At 48.2% G+C, this 16451-nt stretch overlaps 1 protein-coding gene across 1 annotated transcript in view; it reads left to right on the top strand.

Annotated features, from left to right (window-relative positions):
• Positions 1 to 16451, top strand: part of LOC113629362 (OTU domain-containing protein 7A) — a 177722-nt gene that overhangs the window by 121481 nt on the left and 39790 nt on the right. The window contains exons 4-6 of the mRNA XM_027123778.1: positions 3681 to 3782; positions 7216 to 7343; positions 8104 to 8195. Coding sequence (XP_026979579.1) covers positions 3681 to 3782; positions 7216 to 7343; positions 8104 to 8195 — 322 coding nt within the window. The remainder of the gene's footprint in view (positions 1 to 3680; positions 3783 to 7215; positions 7344 to 8103; positions 8196 to 16451) is intronic.

The raw sequence follows: 16451 nt of genomic DNA, 5'->3' as shown, positions 1-16451 counted from the left end.
ATGTTATTTTGAAATGTAATACCTATACTTCAGTATTTAATTTTTGAGCTATTGTAAATAGTATGATATTTAAAAATTTGAGGCCCATGTGTTCAGAGTTAGTATGTCAAAATACCATTGATTTGTGTATGTTGATCATGTATTCTGTGACCTTGACAAAATCATTTATGAGTTATAGTATTTTTTGTAGCTTCCTTCTGATTTTCTACATAAACCATCCTGTCATCTGCAAATAAGGACAGTGCTAGGTCTTTCTTTCTGATATGTGTTACTTTTATTTCTTTTTCTTGACTTATTTCACTGGCTAGGACTTCCAGTACTATGTTGAAGAGCAGGTAGAGAGAGAGCATCCTCACCTTTTCCCAGTCTTAAGGGGAAAGAATTCAGTCTTTAACATTTAAGTATGATGTTAGCTGTATGGTTTTTGTAGATGTTCTTTACCAAGTTGAGAAAGTTCCCCTCTGTTCCTACTTTTAATGGGAGTTTTTGTCATGAATGAGTATCAAATTTTGTCAAATGCTTTTTCTGCATTGATGATATGATCAAGTGATTTTTCTTCTGTAAACTGTTAATATGGTGAATTATATTAATTGATTGATTTTCAAATATTAAACTAGCCTTGCATCCCAGTAATAAACCCCACTTAAATGTAGTGTATAATTTTTCTATAAAATGCTGAGTTCTAATTGTTTTTATTTTGGTAAGAATTGTGTATCATATTCATGAGAGGTATTGATCTGTACTTCTCTCTTTTTTATATTTTCTTTGTCTGGTTTTGGTATCAAGGTAATACTGGCCATTTTCTGCAGGAGTTTGTATAGGATTTTTTGAGTATGTCTATTTGTATAGGCTTTTTAGTGGTTGCTCTAGATATTATGTTATATACATACTTTATCAAAGCATACACATAAAGTGCTGACACTTTACCACTTTTATGAAGCATAGAAACCTTACCTGCCTTTATGCTCCTTTATCCTCCACCATCTATAATTGTCTTAAATATTTCTTATACACACATTGAGACAATGTTATAATTTTTTCTTCAACTGTCAGACATAATTTAGAAAATTCAAGAGGAGAAGGAAAGTCTCTGTATTCATTCATATTTTTGCTCTTTCCATGTTGTTCCTTCCTAATGTTTGAAGATTTCCTCTTTTGTCATTTCCTTTCTGTCTAGAGAACTTCCTTTAGCCATTCTTTTAAATTAGGTCTACTGGAAACCTAAATTCTCTTAGTTTTCCTTCATCTAAGAATGTGTTGATTTCCCCTTTATTTCTGAAGGGTACTTCTGTTGTACATAGAATTCTGGACTGATGGCTCTTTACTTTTAGCACTTGAAAAACATTGTTCCACTTCTTTCTGATCTCCATGGTTTCTGATAAGAAATTCTCTGTCATTACAATTGTTTTTCCCATATAGGTAAGGAGTTGTTTCTCTTTAGAAGCTTTCAAGGCTTTTTCTTTGTCTTTAGTTTACAGAAATTGGACTATGATGTGTTTTGGCATGAATTTCCATGGGTTTTTCCCATTTAGAATTTTCTCAGCTTCTTGAATTCATATATTTATAGGTTTGTTTGTTTACAAAAATTGGGAAGTTTTCAGTGATTATTTCTTTGAATACTTTTCTCAGCTCTACCCTATTTCTCCTCTCCTATGGGACTATGGTCACGTGATCTTTTTTAGTTTATTTTCTCTCCATTATTCAGTTTCTGTAATTTCTATGTTATGCCTTGTCATCCACATATTCTTTCTTCTATTCTCTCCATTCTGTTATCGAGTACATCCATTGAATTTTTTTAACCAATTGTTGGATTATTTTAGTTCCAAAATCCTAATTTGGCTTTTCTTTGTATCTTCTTTTGTTGTTGTTGTTGAGACTTTTTTTGGCTGACATTTTTCTTTTTTTTTTTCATTTGTTTCAAGCCTGTTTGTAATTGCTTGTTGAGACATTTTTTATGATGCCTGCTTTAAAATCTCTGTCAGATAATTCTAACATCTGTGTTATCTGTGTTGGTGTTGGTTAGTTGTCTTTCCTCATTCCATTTGAGGTCTTCCTGGTTCTTGGTGTAAATAATTTTTAGTTGAAAATTGTATATTTTGAGTATTAAGTTATAAGACTCTGAATCATTTAAATCTTGTGTTTCAGCAGACCTTCTCTGACACCATTCCATTAGGTGTAGGACGCCATTGATTCACAGCCATCAGATGGGGGTGGACGTACAGGTTTTCCACACTGCCTCTGCTGGAACCTAATGTGGCATGGGCTTCTTGGTACTGCTGGGCGGTAGTGGGCAAACCTCATCACCATCAGATTGGGGTGAAAGTCCAGGCTCCCCATATGTTCTCCATTTGGTAAGGGTGGAATCCTCATTACCATCCATCAGGGTTCAATTGCTGACTCTGCACCACCTGGCAGTGGGGGAGGGGTAGAGAGTGACTCATGGCAGCCTGGCAAGGATGAAGCCTCAGCTCCCCACTCGGCCTCTGCTAGAAGAGTGGTGGGAGGGCTACAGTTTGTTCTGTGGGTGTGGCTGGAATAGAACAGCTGTTTTCTAAGCAGTGGCTATCTGGCTAAGAGGCCCCTCTCCTGGTGTTCTGACTAGAGAGAGCATGATTTTTTTGACAGCATCCATTATTTCCAGATTGTAACCTTCTCTAGCATCTACTCTGGGGTTTGTGAGGCAAAGAGGAACCCAGGGCACCTACCACCAGGATGTGCCTCAAGTCCTGAGGTTCTTAGCCAGTCTGCCTTCTTCTCTCCACCTTTCAGTCTTCCCATGTTGTTTTATATGTAATGTCCAGGGGTTTTAGTTGTAGTTAGTAGAAAGGTAGTGGAGAGGATGTCTACTCTGTCTTCCTGCAAGCAGAAGTCTCGAGATGTGTTGATGAAATTTAACATGACTCACCAAAATAGCTACAATGTCAGACAAAGACAAATATAACATGACATCACTTATGTGTAGAATCTTAAAAAAATAATAATACAAATGAACTTATTTACAAAACAGAAATAGACCCACAGACACAGAAAACAAACTTATGATTACCAAAGGGGAAAGGGGGGATAAATTAGGAGTCTGGGATTAACAGATACACATTACTATATATAAAACAGATAAACAACAAGGGCCTACTCTATAGCACAGGGAAATATATTCAATATCTTGTAATAACCTATAATGGAAAAGAATCTGAAAAATTTTATATATATATATATATATATATACACATGCATGTATAACTGAACCACCTTGCTGTACACCTGGAACATTGTACATCAACTATACGTCAATTAAAAAAATTAAATATAAACCATATCTCAAAGGTATGTATGCATCAACAAAGAAGGATGGTATTTTTTTAGAAAAATAACTTTTGGGAGGGGAAACTGTGTTCAAGGAAATTACACAAAGGAAAATTTTACATTTTGTGTAAAATGTGTTCCCAGATTCAAGGAGAGAAGGCTTTAGTCTTGAGTTTCTTGCTAGTTGATGGGAGAATTTGGCCGTTTTTTATCTTAGGAAAAAAATCTGTATTTTTTTTGAGAATAAGTAACCATAACCCTCCACCTTACCAATGAAGTTCTCTAGAATCCTCTAGAAAATCATCCGCCAATGTTTAAGCTTACTCAGCAAACATCCCTGCCTGTCCTGGGATTCTAAACGTGAGCTTCTGTTCCAGGTCGCCTGAACTGGTGGTCCACCGTGTGCACGAGCTGTAAACGGCTTCTTCCTTTGGCCACGACAGGGGACGGGAACTGCCTTTTACACGCTGCCTCACTGGGTAAGCCCCACAGTGTAGACAGAGGGTGGCAGTGCCCAGGCCTGCTCTGTGCGTCATTAAAGGACAATCATATACTAAGTAGAGCCACGTGCATTACTGTCATCTGGAAGAATCCCCAAGGGATGGAGCCAACAATTCCTGCCCTTCTTGTCAAGCAGCTGGCAGGCTTGGTGGGGACATAGAGCACACACGAGAAAAGACCTGTCCTGATAGAAGGAGGCCTGAGCAGAGCTGCAGGGATGGGCATTAGACATCGTGATCTAGAGCAATCAAAGAGGACTTCCTGGAGGAGGTGAGATTTTACTGAGACTTGAAGAACTTGAAAGACTATAAAAAAGGACCTTCCAGGCAGGGAGACCACATAGATACAGCAGAAAGGCAGAAATTAACATGGTGTTTGGGGTCGGGGCTAAGCCCTGTTGGGCTCGAGCAGGAAGTCTGGGGAGCAGCACATGAGGCTGGGTAGGTCTGGGGCCACCACACTGACTGCAGCTGATGCACTCAGACTGACAAAAAGACAGACATAGGTACTGCTTGGGTAAATGACACGGCACAGTCAGAATACACCACAGAGAGGTCAGCAACCTCCTCCAATGGAGATGCGAGCTTCCTGGTTACAAAAAGCGACACCAGCAAATGCACAAGTGTGGGTGGCAATATTTGGATGATGGAAGGTCACGGGAGACTTTCTGGAAGCTCACTTAACCCCTCTGGACCGAGGCTTACAACACAGGCAGAACTGAATTTGTGCCGGGGACCCCAGTATCAGTGCCAGTGGCGCCTTATCAGTCCTGCAGTATGAGGACCCTCTCCAGGGATGGGCCCCTCCGACGAGAGTATGGTCCTTGTTGGTCAAACTCGCCTCCCCAGGTAAACATGACCTTAACCCGATGCTGTGTCCCAGAGCAAGGACGCCCCAGACCTTGCTTCAGACCTGTAGTGAGGCCTATTCTGTAAGAGGTGGGCTGAGATGAGCCTGAAAAGGCTTAGAGGGTAATGAGGGGACCTGGAAAGGGCCCCGAGATGCCCAGAGGAGGATGGAGCCCAAGAGCAAAGGGAACATCCCACATTCCATGGACTTGACAAGGAGTGATGGGGAAGACAAGGGTACCCACCCACCTCCTCCCTTTCAAATCTAACGCATTTCTGTCTGTTGACTCCACATTCATCATAGTAAAATAACAATCAGCAATCCCACTGCCCAGCGATGGCTGCTTTTAACATTTTGGTATATTGTCTTCCACACTTTTGTCTATTCTTCCAGTGAAATTAGGACCTCACGGTGCTCACAGTTTGGAATCCAACATTTTTCCCTTAAAATTGTATTGAGAATTTTCCATGCTGTTCTTCAAAAACATATTTTTGCTAGTTGTGTCCTATTCCATCGTAATGTATTCACTATCTCCCTCTTATGGAACTTATTTCATCTTGTTTTGTATAAAACCTGGAGAAGGAAAATGAAAGAAGAGATCTCTCCTCTGTGTCAACCAGCAGCCTCTTAACAAAGTTTCAGGCATGGAAGTGCCTTTGTCCTTCTGAAACTGCAGCATGCAGAGGCACTGTCCCCGGCATGACCATGGGTGGATAAGGCCACAAACCAGCTGGCCACACGCCACTGTGGTCCTGTCTGATGGCATGTGTTTCCCCATGAGCACAGCAGGCCCTCCAGGTCTGCCTGGGAAGAGAAAGCCTTCTGCAGGTGGCCCTCACTCCAGCTGCAAGAGAGGCTAGGCCAAGACTGAGCCTGGGACTCGTGGCCTGTTGGTTCTTTTCTCCCAGTACTTTGTTCCCCTTTTGTACTTAAATTGCTGAACCCCACAGGAGCAGGACTGCCCGAAGTGGCCATGCCACACTCACCAGCAGTGCTTAATGGACCTGCTGACCAGCCCTGGCATTGACCTAGGGTGTGGGGCACACATAGAAATGACGGTAATCCTGGGGTCAGGCTTGTGGGCAAACATGTATGGGACAAGGAGACCCTCTTTGCAAAAGAGACCCAAACAAGGAGCCATGGCCTGTAGACTGGACCCGGGACTTGCCCTGCCTGGGAGGAGGCTGCAGGCAGGTCTGAGGGATGAGAAAGCTCAGCTCAGCCTGTTCATAAAAGGAGTGTTGATAGCCACCTCCCTCCGCCTGTGCTGCAGAAAAAGACCAAAGCCTCCCTGGACAGAAAGCCCGCAGCAGCCCAAGGTTATCCGCGTGTCTTTGCACTAAAGGATGTACAGCCAGTTTGGGCTTTTGATCAGCAGTCAGTGCGGGTCACTGCTCTCTGAAAGCTCTCCAGGGGGGGTCCCAGCTCACTTCAAGTCCACCCTTCCAGTCTCCACCTCTTCCCCTCCATCCCAGCTCCAGACACCTTTCCCTCCCTAGTATGCCACGTGGGCCTCCTCGGGGCCAGCCCTGGCCTCTTCCTGTGACTCAGCCCCATCCTTCACCACTCAAGTCTTTGCTCCAATGTCTCCACTCACACCGTGACCAAACCACCTACCACTCTGCCCTCTTGGCCTGCTTCATCCCCGCGACGGTGCTGCTGCCCGCAACATAGGGTGTTCCATGCTAATTCGATGCCTGCCTCTCCTCCCCTCAACGTGGGCTTCGTGGGATTTTAGGAATTCAGTCTGTCCTGGTTGCTGCTGTGGATATTCCCAGCACTCAGAATGGTGCCTCACCCCTATTGTGAAATAAGTATGGAATTAGGTGGAATTAATGGGATTCAATTAAACAAATGAACGAATGAATGAATTCCCCCCCTCTCTCCCTGTAGCCAGAGCTGCATCTCTCTTTCACGATGCTTCTTCCATTGGTTGGGTTTCTTGGCCACTTCTGAGCTGCGCCAAAGGCGTACTCAGAGATGCTGGTTTGTCTTTATTGACCCCTGGGCACCCGGCACAGGCCGGGAGGGGCACTTCCTTCAGAAGCAGGTGCTCTCCGCGGGACCCAGATGTGTGCTGAGATGCCTCAGGGCTACAGACATCAGATGCAGCAGACCCCCGAAGAAGCCGGAGTCTGACTGCCATCCTGGCTCTGGGCCCTGTGTGAGGGCACATCACCGATTGTCCCCACAGGCTCTCTCCCACTCAAACACAAGGCCCGAACCACAAACATTATATCCCTCAGAGCAAACCTGAGAGGTTGAGGGCAGCCTGCCAAGGGCCCCTGAGACAGGCAGCACTTAGCGAAACTATTGTAGCTCTAAGGAGGGGCCGTGCTCCTTCACCGCTGCCTGCATCCACGGGAAACATCACAAGGGAGCACAGAGGGCAGCTGCTTGCTAATCGTGAGAACTGAACAGCTGGCTACTGAGCTAGTCTGCTCACACAGCTGCGGGGGCCAAGGCTGGAAGGCGGTGGTGGTCTCAGCGCCTGCCGGCCTGCCCCCCTCCTCCTCACGTCCCTCCTCTCTCCTCTGCCCCTCACGGGCCTCCCGGCTGCAGGCATGTGGGGCTTTCACGACCGGGACCTGGTTTTGCGGAAAGCTCTCTACACCATGATGAGGACGGGGGCCGAGAGGGAGGCCCTGAAGCGAAGATGGAGGTGGCAGCAGACGCAGCAGAACAAGGAGGTAGGTACCTGTCGGCGTGGCAGAGCCGGGACCATACCATGCGTGGCCAAAGCCAGGGTGGGGTCCGGATCTGGGCCCCGAGGCCAAGTATGTCTTGTGAGATCAGCAGCAATGGCTCCGTCCCCTACTCAGATCTACTAAAGAGGAGCCCATTGCAACAGTCAGGCCCTGCCCACAGCGACCAGACGTCCATTTCCCCCACCCGTCCTGGTGTAATTATGAAAACCAATCGCCTTCACTCGCAAGGCTGTCCCGACCTGAATGGTGAATTAGATGGTCACCCGTCAGGTCACTGCCAGTGCAGCCACAGATTGGCCCTGGCACGGCCCACGGCCCCAGCCCCAGTGTGTGTGCTCAGTCCAAAGGGAATCCTCATCCCTGAACCTCGGTGAGCACTGGCCCTTCGCTGGCCTGGAAGCCCTTGAAGATGGGTCTGCCCGGGTCCCTACGCACGTGTCAGTGGTCGGTGCACTGCCCGGTGCGCGTACAGGTTACACTGGTCGTTCTCACCCCTGGGAATGACCCCTGTTGCTGGGTGGACTCCCAACGGCATGGAGGTTGGAGATTGGGGGTTCTGAACAAATTCTGTCAGAGCAAATGGGGATGGTCCTCGGCCACTAACAGGTGCCCCAGGCCCAGGGGCTGACGAAACCGGGAGGTGAGGCTCTCGGCCAGGATCACCTGGGTGGGGGGGTAAGGGGTGGCCGCCCCCTCCTGAGCCCGCCCCCCTTTGCGCCAGTCAGGGCTGGTGTACACGGAGGAAGAGTGGGAGCGAGAGTGGACAGAGCTGCTGAAGCTGGCCTCCAGCGAGCCACGCACGCACATCAGCAAGCACGGCGGCTCGGGCGGGGGGTAAGTGCTGCCCCGGCCGTGCCCCCACCCCCAGCTGCACAGGAAGTTTGGGAGGACACGGGACCCCCAAGCTGGGGGCGACATGAGAATGACTCCCGCCTTCAGACCTTAGATTCTACCAAGGATGCAGGGCAGGTGGTCGGGGGGGGGGCAGACGGGACAGCAGCACCCTGCCAGATGTTTGGGCGAAAGTGTGCACAGTCCCCGTGTGCATCTCATGAGCTCACATGTGCCCCCTGACACCACAGCAGGGAGGGACTCACCGCCCAGCCGGCCTCGGGAGGGCCCACACTGCCCACGCACTCACCAGGCTCTGAAGCCTCAGGCTGCTGATTTGGGTTTTTTCATCTGAACATCTAATTTCTGGCTTTAAGAAGTGACAGTGAAACAAAAGATAGTTAGGCGAGCCCAGCGTCTCCCAGACGGGCTCCAGGGACATCCTGCGTGTTCCTGGCACCCAGGCTCTACTGCCCTGCACATGTGGGCAGCGGCTGTTCTTCCTGCAGACACGGCTGGACTGTCCCCACGTGGGAATGAAGGTGCAGCCAACAGGGCAGCTGCAGCCCCTTTGGCCCCAGCTTTTTGAAACCGAGGGCCAGGTTGTCACCCCCCAGAAAAAGTCTCAGCCAAACACAAGAGAGGATGCTTGTTGACAGCCGGGAGACCCAAGAAAGGATCAGAGGCTCTAGACAGCCCCTGCAGGCAGTGCATCCCAGGCCCTACCCTGCCCCCACGCATCTCTGCATCCGGGTCCTCAGCCTCTGCAGCAGGACCTAGCGCTTTCCAGGCCGGCACCAGACAGAGGCCCTTCAAAGACAAGGCTTAGAGATGATAAGGGAACCTGTAAACACTATTCCTACAGGGTTGTTTTGTCACTTTGTTTTTTTGTGTGGACCACTTTTAAAGTCTGTATTGAACTTGTTACAATATTGCTTCTGTTTTACATTTTGTTTTATTGGCCCCGAAGCATGTGGGATCTTAATTCCCCGACCAGGAATTGAACCTGCACCCCCTGCATTAGAAGGCGAAAGTCTCAATCACTGGACAGCCAGGGAATTCCCTGTCACTTTGTTTTAATCGGGAGACTTGTCAACACCAAAAGTCTGTCTTGTTGAGGACATTTGGGGACAAATATCCTAAAGACTCAATCCACTCCTGAAAGCCTGCTCTCTACTTTCCCACACTGCTGAGTCTTGCCTGGGATGCGTCTAAAGGGTTCCTCGCCATCCTTTTCCCCATTGTCCCTCTAGTCCCTGCTGCTCTGTAGACGCTGGTACATTGGATCCTGCTTGGTGACTCTTCCAGGGTGGGGAAGATGTGGGGAATGACAGCAGTAATGATAAGAATAACAGGTCACAGTCACCACATACTGTGTCCCCCCCCCCCGAGTCCTCCCATCCAGGAGGCACTTGACGGATAGTCACATGGCTGGTTCGGGTCATCTGACTCCTAAGGCCATGGCCTGGGCACTGCTGCTACTCCCTGGGGCCCCAGAGGACTCAGAGCAGGAGAGTGGGGGCAGGCAGCAGACGACATCTGTTTGTCCCTGTCGCCCCTCACAGGGACTCGGGTTTGCCAAGGTCGAGGCAGGACCACCACATAGAGGCCCCTAGGTGATGGGCAGCGTCTGTGTCCCCTACTGTCCCCTCCTCTTTCTCCCACTCCTTACGCCCTGAAGATATGGGGTCGGGGGAGAAGATGCTGGACCAGCTGACCACTCGCCCGGCGCTCAGGCATTGCTGAGACCTGCCAACCCGATGGTAGCTGCCCTGTGCCTCCAAATGCCCCCCTCCTCGCAGGACCCCTTCACCATTAGTTTGGTTTCAGTTGTAAAGATGGAAGTGTTTTTGGCCACAACACGCAACTCTGACCAGGGATTGAACCCAGGTCACGGCAATGAAAGCCTGTAATCCTAGCCACTAGGCCGCCAGGGAACTCCCACCCTGGTCTTTTTAAGTTCCCTCCATGGAACTTGGACCAGAAGGTTTGGGGAGCAGGTAAGCATCATACTGGTCACTAGTGTCCTCTTCTGTGAGAGGTGCTAGGTGGGCAACCCCAGGTGCAGGCAGGATTCTGACACGTGCCAGGGCCTCGGGAGGATCCCTTTGCCTGTCGCTCTGCACAGATCATGGCACAGAAATGCTCTGCAGGTGGTGTCCCAGCCCCATGTCTGGTTTCTGCTGGATTTTAAATGGTCCCAGGGGCTCCAATCCTCCCCCACCCCATGCCCTCCCAAGCCAGGGCACAGGGTTTTTTTGTTTTGTTTGTTTGTTTTTTAACATCTTTATTGGAGTATAAGTGCTTTACAATGGTGTATTAGTTTCTGCTTTATAACAAAGTAAATCAGTTATACATATGCATATGTTCCCATATCTCTTCCCTCTTGCATCTCCCTCCCTCCCACATTCCCTATCCCACCCCTCTAGGTGGTCACAAAGCACTGAGCTGATCTCCCTGTGCTATGCGGCTGCTTCCCACTAGCTATCTACCTTACGTTTGGTAGTGTATATATGTCCATGCCACTCTCTCACTTTGTCACAGCTTACCCTTCGCCCTCCCCGTATCCTCAAGTCCATTCTCTAGTAGGTCTGTGTCTTGCCCCTAGGTTCTTCATGACCATTTTCTTTTTTTTCTTAGATTCCATATATATATGTTAGCATATGGTATTTGTTTTTCTCTTTCTGACTTACTTCACTCTGTATGACAGACTCTAGGTCCATCCACCTCACTACAAATAACTCAGTTTTGTTTCTTTTTACGGCTGAGTAATATTCCATTGTATATATGTGGAGGGCGCAGGGTTTTCTGGCCCAATAACTGCAGTCTGCAGGGCTGTGTGTGGGCTCCGGACAGTCACCTGGACCCACAGCAGCAGGTAGATCCCAGACACAGGTGGGGAGCTTCTAGAACCAAGGCTGTTTTGGTTCTGACACGTTACTATGGTAACATTTGAGCTCTGTGAGAGAGACCTCACAGAGGCTTTTAGTCACTCTCACGGGACCTCCCCACATCCTCCTCCCTGGAGAGCTCTTATGCGGTCACACCACAGAGAACAGGACTGTTTCCTCCTTCTAGGAGGTGTACCCCTGCTGGGGGGTCCACCTTCTCTTGGGGTGCAAAAGTCCAAAAGAGAGACTTTTCTTGAGCAAGTTGTCAGCATCTCTGCATTTTGCCTCTGTCTTCTCTTGGCAAAGGGAAGAGGGTCCCCTTCTCGTGCTGAGCGGAGGGACAGGGAGCATCCCTGGGGCTCCAGGGTTGCGGAGACTGAGCGCGAATCCTGGGAGGAGGCCTGGGCCACGCTGCCTTCAGGACTCTGCCTATGAGGGAGAAGCCCAGAGGCCAGGCCTGAAGGGCGGGCGCAGCCATTGGCTTGGGGCACCACTTCCTCTGTCCAGGGAATGGAGGGCAGAGACCCTCAGCTGGGGGGAGGTCTGAAGACCTGCAAAAGCACGTCCTTGGAAATGGAGTCAGCATTAGGACCTCCCCCAAGCCCAGCGGGCACCCAAAGGAGGAGAGCCAAGATGGCCTTGGCTGCCCTCTGGCCTCTCCTGTCTGGCCTGCGCTGGCCCCTCAGGGGGCACAGGTGCTGCCAGAGAATGGGGAGGAGGTGAAGTGAGAAACAGAGAAGAACCGGCTAGGCCTGCAGTGGGCTCAGCTCAGGGCTGATGTGATAGCCCCCTGAACAGAACTAGGAAAAGTGACCAGAAAGGCCACACAGAGTTTATCCTGAGGAAAGGAGAGAGCTGGGCAAATGAGTGCATTTGCAGGTACAATGGCGAGAAAAACTACAGTGGCTTTCCTCGTGTTCCCCCCACGCCCTGGGAACCTGGCCACCATGGTGAGTGACAAGTGCAAGCACTGCTCCTGCCCAGCCAGCCCCTGGCTGCCTGGCCCTGGGACAGATGGAGACAGACGCCACACTGCGGCTCCCAGCATGGACACTGGCCCAGTATCATTTTTTTTCCAGAAAGCAACCAGGTTAAGTATCTGAAGAGGCCAGAAGGGACCAAGGGCCAGACCCAGGGATGTGCTTGGCCTGCTTCCTGCCTTCCTCCTGCACGACTCGCAGTGGCCGGTCCCCAGGCTCACTGGCCAAGCCCCAGCAGGAGACCCTGGAGGCAGGGATGCCTGTCCACAACTTGACCACGGAGAAGGGTGGAGACCAGGCTGGGATCTGGGCAGGGCGGGCCACCAGCCAGAGAGCCACTGTGGACAGGCTACTCAGGACTGGTGACCACAGAGCGGGATGCCCTCCAAGACCTCAGGAAGGCGAAGGCCAGTGTGAGCTCCCTGCTGAGTTCAGATGCGTGAGAAAGATGGGGTGGCACCTGCACCCGCAGACGCGGCAAACATGGTGAGAGCCGAAGCAGGCAGAGGCGAGGGCTTCCACGCAGGCGCACTCAGAACTACAGGACCCGTTGTCTCTGCTGCTCCTACTTGCAAATCAAAACGTGTATGTTTCTCTGTGGCTAAATGAGAAATCAGACGTTCTGTGCTGCTGCTCCTCCAGAGACCCTCTGAGGCACGACGTGTGAAGTGTGACCGCCTTCACACCACTTCTGGGGTTTACAGCCCCTCCACCAAAGGTGAACTAGGCTCGCCCATCACCAGGGCTGCAAGTGGGGCCATGGGGAAGAGGGCTGCTCCCCAGAAGGAAAAGGAAGACACGGAGGAGAGAAGAAAATAAGTCCAGCCTAAGTCATGCGGGTCTGCAGGGAAAGCAGTGCTGAGGTGAAGTTGTCCGTCACCGGCTGGCACGTGTAGCGCTGCCCCCCCCCCCATGCTGGACACTGCGGGAAGAGGGGGTGTGTGCAATGGGAGGAATCCATTACTTGTTCCAAAACCGGTAAAATCTCTGAAAGCAGTTGGTTAGTGGTGGCCTCTGGGTGCTTCATCTGGTTTCAAGGCAACTGAGAACTAGGAAGGGGGGATGCCTGGTGGACCCCGACCAGAGGCCCAGACTCAGATGACCTGGGTTAGAGTCCCAGGCTGGGCGTGTGATCTCAGGCCCGTCTCCCAAGCTCTCTGAACGTCCGTGTTGTTCAGATGTAAAATGCACTTGGTAATAACGTCCCTGCCAGGCTGTATCGGTTTTTGATGGTTGTGGAGAAAACCACACCAAAACTGGGTGGCTTAAAGCAGACCCACTGGATTTGCTCGTATGCTGGGGGTCAGCAGTCTGGTCTGGAATTGCCTGGAGCTGCTCCTGGGGCTGCGGCATCTGGCAGTTGGTGTGGGTGGGGCTGCATAGTCCAGGATGGCCTGGTTCACAGCTCTGGCTCTCGCTGGGCCTCTGTCCAGATGGGCTTTCATCCTTGAGAAGGCTCAGGCTCCTTACAACATGGATCAGAGCAGGAAGAGGAGGCAGCCCCCATTGTGGAGGTGCGGCTCAACTCTCTGCTTTCATCGTGTTTACTAATGTCCCACTTGCCAAAGCAAGTCCCATGGCTGAGCCAGCCTCTGGGCAGAGAAAGAGACTCCATCCTTAATAAGAGGAGGGGCAAGGTCACATTGCAAATAGACAAGTACACAGCAGTAAGAAGGCTCTGTGGCCATGAAAGCAATCAGCCACATTCTCTGATGCTGTTGGGATGAGGCGGTGAAATCATGGGTTTGAAAGTGTTTGGAAAGAAGTTTATACAACTGTAAAAATAATGTTTATTAAGACATTGTCACACTCAGCCTGTGAGTTGGCCTGCCTGCTGCCTATATAGTATGTTGTAAAGGCCCATCCCAAATACTTGAAATGTATTCCTTTTCCCTGACTTTCCACTGGTTCATCTCACTGTCCATAGTGTAGTGGTTATCACATTCGCCTCACACTCGCTCATCTCAGTGTCTGATATTCCACCCTTAGAAATTCATTCCTTTGAGTCTTGAAAACGTTGGAGCTTTTAGGGGCTGTCAGAAGTCTCTGACTGTAGAGCAGATCCTTCCTGTGAGCTTATATGTCAGGGTTACTGCACTGTATACTCTGCAGCCTGACCTCCAGAGCCTGGACCTCTGGGAATGGAACACAAAAACAGCTTCTAGGATTGCACTGGACACAGTGAGGATTGGAGAGAGGAAGGCATGAACCTCTGCTGGGCACCTACCTGCCTTACATACTACCTAAGTGTCACCACCTTACACCCTTTATCTCCACTTTATAAATTAGGCATCATCCTCCTTTGTACGTTGGAAAACTAATGCTCTGAGAGATTAATTGACTTACCTCCAGTTTGTAACTGCTGGGGCTAGAATGCAGACCCAGACCTGAGTCCAGAACCCTGCAGTTTCCCAGAGCATACACTGTGACAAGCTTTATAGCTTCTCAAGAAAGAGTGTACTTGCAAATAGACTTTTTTGGATCCTTGTGTATTTGAATCTGTCTTTATTCTGTCTCACCCTTGGTGGATAGTTTGTCTGGGTATAAAATTCTAACTTTAAATTCATGGAATGAATGATGTCATCAAAGGAAATAAATCAGACAGAAAGCTATCAGCTTCCTGGCACTCAGTCCAGGTTGGCTAATTTGAAATAAAACAATTATATAAAATCAAAGACTAAATATATTCAACTTCTTACTTTGTCTTTATAGGCTGTGAAAAAGATTTATTCATTAACTCAACATGTATTAATTGCCTGCTATGTGCTGTGCATTTGCACACACACTATCTCATTCTGCCATCACAGTAACCCTGTGAGATAAGGATTGTAACTCTCATTTAAAGTATGAGGAAACTTGGATTCAGGATAAAAATGATTTGTCCAGGGTAATCTACTGAGTGGAAAAGCCATAGTTCAAATTCAGGTATTCTGCCTCCCAGGTTCCCTGGTCCCTGCTTTTCCTCCTACCCCTTGGCTCAGAAGCCTCTGTCTCTGTTTATAGAGAATTGGGTTCTTGCTCTTTTCTGTGAGTGATAGAATAAGGCCTCTTTGTTTTCTAGTCCAATTCCAGGATGTGTTTCAAGGGAGTATCATTTCAGATCCCAGCCTTCATTAACAACAGACTAAACCTTTACCATCAGTTGTCTTTCTCTGTGAATGTACAGAAAGGCATTTTCCAACTCAGCCTCCCTGAGTCTCCCTTTCCTCCTTGCCAAATATTGAAAACCTTTGTAAGCATTAGTTCTATGATGAATTAATGAGAGGAATTATTTTAAATTACCAAGCAATATCCAACAATCACTATACTCCTGGGAGGCAGGGAGAAAACCAGGACCCTCTCAGTTTGAAGAATACAATGTAGACCCCATTAGGGAAATGAAAATTAAAACCACTACATACCTGTAAGAAGGTCGAAAAGAAAATATACTGGCAATACCAGGTGGTGGTGAGAATGCAAAGCAAATTTTACATCACATTGTTGGTGATGTAAAATGACACAACCACTCTGGAATACAGTTTGACAGATTCTTGTAAATTTAAAAATACGTTTGCCATATGACCCAGCAGTCCTACTCCTAAGTATTTACCCTAGAGCTGTGGTTCTCAACCAGGGATGATTTTGCCCCCATGGGACATTTGGCAAGGTCTAGAGATATTTTGGTTGTCACAACTGGAGGGTGGGCTGGATACTGCTAGAATCTAATGAGCAGAAGCCGGGGATGCTGCTAAACCTTCTAAAATGCACAGAACAGCCCCCCAAAACAAAGAATTATCTGGTCCAAAATTTCAGTAGTGCCAAGATTGAGAAAATCTGCCCCAAAGAAATGAAAATGTACATTCACACAAAGTTCTATGTAAAATGTTTATAGAAGTTCTACTCATAATTGCCAAAAACTGGAAATAACTCAAATGTCCATTGATAAACAAATTGGAGTACATCAATATTATGGAATACTATTCATGAATTAAAAACAAACTATTGATACATGCAACAACTTGCATGAAAGGATCAAGTCTCAAAAAGTTATATGTTGTATGTATGATGTCATTTATATGACATTATCCAAAAGGCAAAACTATAGTGATGGAGAACAGATCAGGGTTCCATTTACTTACACATGAATGTCTGACTTTCCAATATCATTTCTTGAAAAGACTATTCTTTCATCACTGAATTGCTTTTACCTTTTTCAGAAACCAATAGGCAATATTTATATGGGTTTTGAGGGGAGTTTCTCTATTATGTTCCATTGAAATATGTGTCAATGCTTTTGACAATATCACCCTCTTGAATACTGTCACTTTATAATAAGTCTTAAAATTGGGTAGCATCATTCCTCCAACTTTATTCTCTTTTTTCAATATTTCTGGTCTTTTTTTTTTCTT

This window comes from Aethalodelphis obliquidens, unplaced genomic scaffold (genome assembly GCF_003676395.1).
Source record: "Aethalodelphis obliquidens isolate GAN/ISIS:26980383/991018 unplaced genomic scaffold, ASM367639v1 scaffold26, whole genome shotgun sequence".
In the NCBI taxonomy this organism is placed as follows: Eukaryota; Metazoa; Chordata; class Mammalia; order Artiodactyla; family Delphinidae; genus Aethalodelphis; species Aethalodelphis obliquidens.
This window is presented reverse-complemented; position numbering and strand designations above follow the sequence as displayed.